This window comes from Mytilus californianus, unplaced genomic scaffold (assembly GCF_021869535.1).
Source record: "Mytilus californianus isolate M0D057914Y unplaced genomic scaffold, xbMytCali1.0.p SCAF_8, whole genome shotgun sequence".
Taxonomy (NCBI): domain Eukaryota; kingdom Metazoa; phylum Mollusca; class Bivalvia; order Mytilida; family Mytilidae; genus Mytilus; species Mytilus californianus.
The window spans coordinates 15,334,495-15,344,444 of record NW_026262734.1 but is presented as its reverse complement, the minus strand read 5'-3'; the positions used below and the strand labels follow the sequence as shown (position 1 = coordinate 15,344,444).

Below are 9,950 nucleotides of genomic sequence, written 5' to 3'. Positions count from 1 at the left end.
ACAGTGTGTACAGAAAAAAAACCCAAACTAATAGATGGTCCAGTGGTTGTCCAGGGTCACTATATGTCATAATTATTCCCCCCCTTTAATTTGAAACTAGGGTCAGATACTGGTTATTACTTTTGATTTGCTTCTCTTTTTTTTTTGTCTTTGGTGTTGTTTTAATATAAATAAGAAGATGTGGTATGAGTGCTAATGAGGCAACTCTCCATCCAAGTCACAATGTATAAAAAGTATAATATAAAAATAAGGAGATGTGGTATGATTGCCAATGAGACAACTTTCCACCAAAGTTCAAATAAAGTGGATGTAAGCAATTATAGGCAACTGTATGGCCTTCAACAATGAGAAAAACCCATACCGTATGGTCGGCTATAAAAGGCCCCCACATGAAAAATATGAAATAATTCAATTGAGAAAACTAACGGCCTAATTTATAACAAAACAATTTACGAAAAACAAATATGACAGACATGAACCAATGACAACAACTGAACTACTGAACTACAGGCTCCAGACAGGCACATAAAGTATGTGGTGGGGTTAAACATGTTTGTGAGCTCTGAACCATCCCCCTAACCTTGGACAGTGGTGTAACAGTACAACATAAGAACAACATAAGCATGTTTTATGGCAGGGGGTTTGCTCATCATTAGTGTTGATGTATTTGTTTACAACTTTGTTCTTTGTCCTGTGGTGGATAGTAATTTCATTGACAATCATAATTATAAACAGACGTAATGCTTTACTACATGAGAGACATAAACTTTTACAAGAATCTTCCCCTCTGAAACTACTGAGGAAAATTTAACCAGACTTGGCCACAACAAACATTAGGGTATCCCCTAAATGTTTCCAATGACCCTGCCTGCCATCTAAGATGACCGACATGGCTAAAAATAGAATTTAAAGGGTGAAATGCAAGTTTTGTCTTTTATCTTAAAAACCGCTATAAATAGAGAAAAAAGTGGGGCAAAAATGGTCAGAATGAAGAAATTGTCCTACTTTAAATTTACATCAAAAGTGGCAGACGACATCCTGTAGGAGCTATTGCCGTTTAATGATGACTTTTTCTATTTTTGCCTATCTTCTTGAAAAATTATAATAGATAGAGTGAAACTTCAAACAACAAAAATGATCATCAAGACAAGATCTACCAATAAGTCAACATGGCTGAAACTATCAGACAACTCCTTATTGGAGTTGTTACCCTTTAATGACGATTTTTAACAATAATTACACCTTATATAAGAAAGCCAGATTTTGATTGGTTGATAGCCAGTGTATTTTCGCATATTCTAATATTTTTCCTCATTTCAAACGAATTTGCCTGTTCTTCACCACTGCCGGTGAATTTGCCTCAAATACCATGGTATTTGCCATTTTGGATATTCCTTTTTTACCCTCTCGAGCATTTTCCCGCCAATTTTTTTTTCGGATATGACGTTATGTAAGCGTACTTTCATTCCGCCGTGTATTTATTCCAGGTAACTGTTTTTCACTAGAGAATATTGGATGTAAATAGTGTGAAAGCGTCGATCTTGATATCGTTGTTTTGTTTATATTAGATCGGTTTATTGTTTACATAAATAAATGGGTTAAAATTAAAATGATTTTCAAGGAACCAGTTTAATTAATCTGAGTCAATCCAGTAAATAATATTGATGATGAGGAGGAGGATATTTTTATAACTCAAAATACTCAATGATCAGGACATTGAACTTGATATAAACCAAATTTAAAGAGTAGATTTGTTTTACATAAAGTTTCAATTATAGAAGCATCCTTTGATATTGACATAGAAGATATGATTTTATATCCAAGTCGACCGAAAAGCAAATACAGTAAAACTTCGGCAATCCAATAAATATAAATATTACAATAAAGTGACAATTTAAAAGCATATGATTTTATAGATTTGCATAGAAAAATTATTTAAATCTTATTCGTTAATAAGCATTATTGTGTTATCGTGTGTTCAAAATGAGTATTAATCACTTCATCAATGTATGGATCTAAACTGCGGCACTAGTGTAATTAATCCCTGTATAAAATAACTAGTGCAATCATTCCGGTACAAAAACACTAGTGTGAACATTCCTTGGATGAAAACTCTCCACTTTTTACATAAATCAACTATGCAAGTTTCAAATACACTAAAAATTATTAAGCCATATTTTATATATATTTCCCCTTCAAAAAAACTTTTTTTTAGAACCTTCAGTATAATGACTGGTGGATGTTTTACACTGGACCCGCATAGAAAAACCTGGTGAATTTTTGTTGGTGGATAAAAATCACTGGAGATTTTCTTCCTCCGGATAAAGTACACTGGCGGAATCAAACCACTGTTACAATGTAAAAAAAAGCGAGCTAACGCGTATTAGTACATGTATAATTCCCGCGGTTCTATGATAATATCCTCTTATCCTCAAATTATGCATAAACATGTTAATGAATTAGTTTCAATCCAAATCTATTCGGTGTAATTAAACAGATATATCATGTTATGGAGGGGTATTTGCGAAAAATACCAGTCTTGGGATCGAATTTCCCTCGCCTAGCAGCTCGGGAAATTTTACAGTCCCTTGACTGGTATTTTTCGCAAATACCCCTCCATAACATGATATATCTGTTCATTATTTGCAGTTTTGCCTAATATCATAAAAACTATAAGAGATAGATAGCAAAAATGATCAGCAAGACCTGGGACTATAATACTAGTATAATAGTCCCAGGTAAGACAAGATCTAGAAAGAAGTGAAATTTTCGTTTATAGACTCTTTATAGGAGTGATTGCCCTTCAATGCCGATTTTTCTTTACCCTTGTATATGCTTTGGGCAAAAATTAAAAAAGATAGAGAGAAACTGTCAACAGAAAAAATATCAGCAATACAATATCAGAGACATATAATACAATTATATGTTTCTGGCAATATCAACAAAATTGATTTTTCTCATGAATGCTATTCTAGTCTACAATGTTGGAAAGTGTCTATTATTGAAATGTACATATGTCTAGGTGAGCGACACGGGCTCTGTAGAGCCTCTATTTTCATATAACTTTTGATTTTTATATTAATTATAAAAAAAAAACGAAAATATAGATTGAGCAAATATTTAAAAAATGATACTAAATGAATTTAATATTGGGCATTTTTTTCATTTTTATTATTCAGTTAAAGAGAAATATTTTCAATTTTATTCATTGAAGATTATTTTAAGAATTCAAGAGAGTTAAGTGAAATGTGACATATGAATAATCTCGAAAATTGATCAATTGATTACTCAGTATACGAAAGTCATTGCTATATTTAATTAAAAGTTAAAAGCATATACAATCTGACATTAAATTACAGTTTTGCTGGCTGATCTTTCATACTCGCAAACATATTACGTACTCCATATATAATTTTGTGTGCTTCGTCAAACTGGGGCTGTAGCCTACTTTTTACTCTTTCCATCCAAGTTTTTACAACCGGACTGTCTTCGTATAGTTTTTCTTCATGCACAGCAGACAGTTGAATTAATTCACAAACTCCAAGTATATCAGCAACAGAAAGCTCTCTTCCACAGAGAAAAGGTCGGTCTTTTAGCCAAACCTGCTCCAAAAAATTGATTGTCTTTTCTACTTCTGCTCTCAATAGGTCTACTTTATCAGTATCTTCTGATTTATTTTTCATCTTTCTAAATAACTATAAAACAAAACATAATAATTGTAAGTACAACTGGAATATTTTAACAATTTCTACAAAACTGAACTTCTTGTTAGGTCTGTTACCCCACAGTATCATCATTAAGTAGCTTATCATCTTAATATCAAATGAATCTATAAACACAAATAAAAATAACACTTTATAAGTTTGGTGTGGCAGATGCCCTTTTCAGTATTAACTTTCACTAGAAACATCAAATACCAAACATTTCAACGCAAAGGATGTTTGAATACTTGAGAAGCTATATGACCATAAGTGACTGTAAATGGCTTTTACTTATACTCATGTAAGAGTGTGTGAATGGGGTTTACAGAATAGAGAATAATGGGCAAAAAGTGCAGAATAAAGGGCAAAAAGTATAAAGAATAGAGAATAATAGTCAAAAAAATAAAGAATAGAGAATAATGCGCAAAATTAATAAAGAATAGAGAAAAACGGCTTAGAAAAAGAATACAGAATTGAAGGACCCCCCATCCAGACCCGTTTGTAAAAGTATATTAAGTTTGTATGCTAGCTTATACTAAATTTAATGTAATATTATTATCATATTGTACACAGGAGAAGACTACATAAGTAAGTGTCTGATCCTATTTGAATCATTAATTGAAAGAAAATTATCATAAACTTAACTAAGCATTATTTAAAAACTATATATATATGTCCTATAAAAATGGCATTACCATGAAAATCCAATGGTATTGTCAGATTGACAAAGTGAACATGTGGAATCCACGACAGAGTTAAACTAACGCTAGTGAGCTGAGCAAGTGAGAAAATGCCTGTAACGATTAACCAATTCATTATGTAAGAATGTGAATTGATAATTCCAGTCGTTCTTCCTCATAACCTTGCTTGGTAGCTGTTGAGTTGAAAGTATACCTCTGTGAACCAGCACATCAAAACATATATAAACTGAGGTACATAAACGTAACAGGAACTTACAACGGAGACAGTCTTTTATAAGAATGGGAATTTAACAATCTGAAAACTGAAACCCTCGAGTTTTAATTTGTTTATGAGAATCAAATAAATATTATCTAGATATGAAGCAGATGTTGTCTTAGATGAGATATTATACGATATTTATTTCAATGGGCCCGTTTGTACAATCTCAGTCATTATGATATTCCTTAAGCAGAGTAAAAACCCTCTTGCAATTTACAAATTTTAGATAGTACTGGCCTCTATTCTATATGTGTGTTTCTATTGGCTAAACACTTCATGAAAACCATTACCAGTTTGAAGCACTAGCAGAAGGCATTACATGATAAATAGCAAGTACAGCTATTGAAATTCATCAGTTACATTAGTCTTTCGTCAATTATCAGAAGTATGTTTTGTAGATTTTATACTAATTCATATTTACTGTACGTTTTGTATATTTTAAGTGATACAAAAGAAAGGGAAAGGGCATTGTTTAAAGTATAGAGTGTTTCTGTGATGTCTGTAACATATTGGATTATCCAACGTCACTGCGTTCAAACCACTTAACATATATCTGTGTTCATCTTGAAAAAAAAAACAGTATAACAAAAATACAGAACTCCAAGGTAAATTTCAAAAGGGGGAAGTCCATAAAACTGACAAAATCAAACGTTATCAACCAACGGAACGAGTGCCAAAAAACTGTCATATCCCTGACTAGGTACAGGCACTTTTGCAGCGCCACTAACGATTTGTATCAACTATTGTCACATTAAAGTTTATCAAAATAACACTAAAATTGTTTAAAACTTGATATAATGCTGAAAAGACATATACACTCACAAAAGACAGCAGGCATGTTTTTCCAGAAGAGCGTTTAGGGTTAAAAAAATCCCAGTGTTTCGAATAAATAAATATTCTATTAACAGAAAATTTACCAAAAATCATATCAATTACTTTTCCTGTCAACACGAAACGCTGACTACTGGGCTTATGAAACCCTCGGGAACGAAACTCTGCCAACAGGGGCATAAATCGGTTGAGAAAATGTTTTTAAAAAAATCATGGCAAAAAGGGTTATACCAAACTCTGGAAAAGATTTGCTGACTTCATTCTTGTGTTCCAATGCTGCCAGTTCATGTATTCGTCTACTCTTGCTTGAGCTTGTATGTCAGCCCTTGGGTACCAGTTTTCAGGCGTGTTATACTTTTCTGCCAAATATTTCAATATCGCAACGCTGAAAAAAGCATCAGAGCATCAACACTGACAATTTTGTATCCGTAAACAGAATTATACGACTTACGTTTTTGCTGATTGATCTTGAAATGGTTTTCAAGCGTCCTTGTGACATTTTATTTGGAGGGGGGAGTAAACACATAAATCATTTTAAATTAAAGAAAGCTTATTGTTCGTGTGTGTTCTGAGCAGATGAAAAAATGTGAACTGAGGTCAAAGTTCAATGATACAAACACTTAATGAGAAAGCGTATTTGTTTGGGTATATTCGAATGTTTGTGTTTAGTTTGTTATGTGTGGTGTAAGAATCATTTGTTGAAGACATACCAGAGACTAAAGACGTTGAGGCAATTTTTCAAGCTACTTCTATCAAGTTCGAGATTTTCTCAGTATTTAATGTTGTTGAATAATCATAGGTTTCCCAACTCCACATTCCATATTTTGTTATATATATTTATTTACAATTAGAGAATGTCATATCAAGTTCCAGAAGAATTAAATATGATTTGACGACTGGAATCTTATTTATTTAAACTTACTTATAAATTGAAAAATTGTCCAACGAAATTTGGAAACCTTGATTAATGTTTTAATATATCATAATAGTTACCTTTCTGTTAAAATGAATCCATCATCATCCAGAACGGGTACCAGACCGAAGGGATTTACTTTTTTGTATTCATCTGATCGATGTTCTCCTGTAAAGTAAATTTTATTTCTGGACATGATCTATTTGTTTAGGTTTTCAAAAAGTTTTTGATTTTTCAGAATCTACTTTTTATTAATGCCAATAGTTGAATTTACCTTTTCTCGCAGTATATTTATAGATCTTGTTAGACTGGAAAAATATTTCAGGTTATATGATTGCCAATCTTTAGTAAATCAAGAAAATGAATCGTCAATACACCATGTTTTATATATACTTAATGCGCGCCTGACGTACTAAATTGTAAGCATTATAATTCGATATTTAATTGCAACCACTGCATGGGTAAATATACTACTAGCTGTTGAACGATTCGTTTTAGAAGGTATCACAAGTCTGTTGTTAGCACGCATGTGCTGTATCTCTAATACCTCTACGGTTTGTTTAACATGTATCCAACACTACCTTTCCACACCTTTGAACATTTTTTTAGGGTGTCTCCTGGATTTTTTTTATTTCATTGCTTAACTTTTAAGTCATATGATACTTCTTCAAATTTAATAAAACAGTTGAAAATGTTTTATAAACTTAAAAGTCTAAATTATACAATAAAAACACTTGTTATAGACTTTCCTATAAAAGAAATCCTCTATTTCATCGAAATCTTCAGAAATGTTTGCTATTGAATTATTGTCTTAACGTACTCTAATTGGCGGACGGATTTTCCGTATGCCGTGACCTTAACAATGCCACCTTTCGTTAGTAAACAAACGTGGAAAGAAGATAGTAATAACCGATTTTGAAATAAAAAAAAAATAATACACCAAATCATTCCACAACTGTAATGACAAAGTTTAATTAACAAATTGGTACGCATGTAAAACACAAAAAATCATTGATCACAAGTTGAAATATTTTTTGTCGATTATACTTATTGGATTCGTAATAAAAGTAACAACAAAAAACGTTTACAGAGGACTAATTTTGATATACATGCATGTATTGGTTTAATAACTCCCTCAACATAAACATACCAGTAACTCAATTCATATGACTTTAAGCGGCATTAAAAATTGATACTTAAATACTGCAGTCCCCCTCGTTTCTATGATGTACAACCATGCAACTTATTAGCAAAGGACATTCAATATTTGATTTTTTCCATATCTTGTATTCTTATTTCTCTAATTCTTTGGCAATTTAACCCTTTCTGAACCCATTGTATAAAACTTTTTAATCATCGTGTGGTTGCCGATGATCTCAGAAGATGATTGGCTGAGTTTAAAGGTCATAACCTTTATCAGCTCACTGGATGAATCGAAATGTGCTAACAGATGTTTTAGAAATTGACAACTTTGTGGAATGTGGCACTCGAAGGGGATTTTCGTTTATTAAAAATGAAAATTTATTTGATAATCATTAGAGAAACAAATTCTTACATAGTTACTCGTGGATTATCGGATTTATCCAATCTCGATAGTTAAATAATCAATGTTAAAGTCCTTGGCGAGGCTCGGACTTTAACATTCGATAATTTAACTATCTCGATTGGATAAATCCGATAATCCACTGGTACCAACGTAAGAATCTATTATAATATATATCAATTTATTTTCAATAAGAAAGATACACAGGTTTGCAATTATGTAACTATAATAAATAAAATTGAGAATGGAAATGGGGAATGTGTCAAAGAGACAACAACCCGACCATAGAGCAGACAACAGCCGAAGGCCACCATTGGGTCTTCAATGCAGCGAGAAACTCCCGCACACGGAGGCGTCCTTCAGCTGGCCCCTAAACAAATATGTATACTAGTTCAGTGATAATGGACGTCATACTAAACTCCGAATTATACACAAGCAACTAAAATTAAAAATGATACAAGACTAACAAAGGCCAGAGGCTCCTGACTTGGGACAGGCGCAAACATGCGGCGGGGTTAAACATGTTTTTTGAGATCTCAACCCTCCCCCTATACCTCTAGCCAATGTAGAAAAAAAAACGTACAACAGTACGCACAGTAAAACTCAGTTTAAGAGAAGTCCGAGTCCGATGTCAGAATAGGAAACAAAAGAAAATAAACAAAATGACAAAACTTGATACATAAATAACAACAGACTACTAGCAGTTACTGACATGCCAGCTCCAGACCTCAATTAAACTGATTGAAAGATTATGTCTTCATCATATGAATATCAGGCACAATCCCTCCTGTTAGGGGTTTAGTATAATACCATCATAAAATATATGAGAAGAACATAACCCGTGTCATGCCAACAACTGGTTTTAGAATAAATATGTTTAATTCCGATGCAAAGACACTATAAGTGAATCAATATCAAAGCCAAAATAAGCAATCTTTAATGACCTGACAACAGTATCGTAAGTATACATACTTATAAAGTTCTATCTAATGAAAATAATGTTCATTAAAACCTTAAAATATAAACTGTACTGACCTTTTCTAAGTGCAATCGGTTTCGGTTCAAATGAAATTTTATTTATTTTTAGAAATATATAGATTGCCCTACACGGCTGTGACATCAAATCGTAGTAATATCTCAAAACCATGTTGCAGTGATTATAAACACAACACCAGTCTGGTCCGCTAGCAAACCTAAGCAAGCTAGATATTGTGGAGATTGAATAAGTGTTTAAATATGCATTTCTGTTTGATTAAGATACAAAATATGTGAATAGTTTATGATACATTGGAGATTGCCATACACGGTGAAGATGTAGAACGTTGTTGGTAAATCAAAATACGTTCTACATTTTGACCTTCGTGTAAATTAAACTTATTAAAACAGGGGGCATTAAATAGGAGTGTACAGGGCTGATATGCATAAAACTACTTAAGTTAAGATTTGTTCCGAATGGACGGTTTTTTCTACATGTCCTACGACAAATTAATACTACGGTTAGATATCTTAACTTAAGTGGTTTTATGCATATCAGCCCTGATTCTCAAATGTTACGGTTACTACAATGTGTTAACGCTGACTAATTAGTAAGAGGAAGAAATGATTTGTTAACTCTGACTTATTAGTAAGAGTAAACAATGATTTGTTAACTCTGACTAATTAGTAAGTGGAAGAAATGATTTGTTAACTCTGACTGATTAGTAAGAGGAAAAAAATGATTTGTTAACTCTGACTAATTAGTAAGTGGGACTAATTAGTAAGTGGAAGAAATGATTTGTTAACTCTGACTAATTAGTAAGAGGAAAAAAATGATTTGTTAACTCTGACTGATTAGTAAGAGGAAGACATGATTTGTTAACTCTGACTAATTAGTAAGAGGAAAAAAATGATTTGTTAACTCTGACTAATTAGTAAGAGGAAAAAAAATGATTTGTTAACTCTGACTAATTAGTAAGAGGAAAAAAATGATTTGTTAACTCTGACAAATTAGTATAAGAGGAAG

General features: G+C 32.4%; 1 protein-coding gene across 1 annotated transcript; it reads right to left on the bottom strand.

The window, feature by feature from the left end:
- Window positions 1-3,298: 3,298 nt before the first annotated feature.
- Window positions 3,299-9,195, bottom strand: LOC127710988 (glutathione S-transferase theta-1-like). Its single transcript, XM_052216934.1, has 4 exons — window positions 8,984-9,195; window positions 6,486-6,573; window positions 5,724-5,877; window positions 3,299-3,695 (listed from the first exon to the last, which is right to left on the bottom strand). The coding sequence occupies exons 1-4, from the start codon at window positions 9,093-9,095 to the stop codon at window positions 3,354-3,356; spliced, it is 696 nt and encodes a 231-aa protein (XP_052072894.1). The 5' UTR covers window positions 9,096-9,195; the 3' UTR covers window positions 3,299-3,353.
- Between the last annotated feature and the right edge of the window lie 755 nt (window positions 9,196-9,950).

Bases quoted from the DNA above. Each gene is read 5' to 3' on its own strand.
- LOC127710988 (XM_052216934.1), bottom strand. From the start codon at position 9,095: ATGGTTTTGAGATATTACTACGATTTGATGTCACAGCCGTGTAGGGCA. The intron at 6,574-8,983 runs GTCAGTACAGTT...TTTACTTTACAG, and splicing joins ACCGATTGCACTTAGAAAAG to GAGAACATCGATCAGATGAA. The intron at 3,696-5,723 runs GTATAACCCTTT...TTTGTTTTATAG, and splicing joins CAAATCTTTTCCAGAGTTTG to TTATTTAGAAAGATGAAAAA.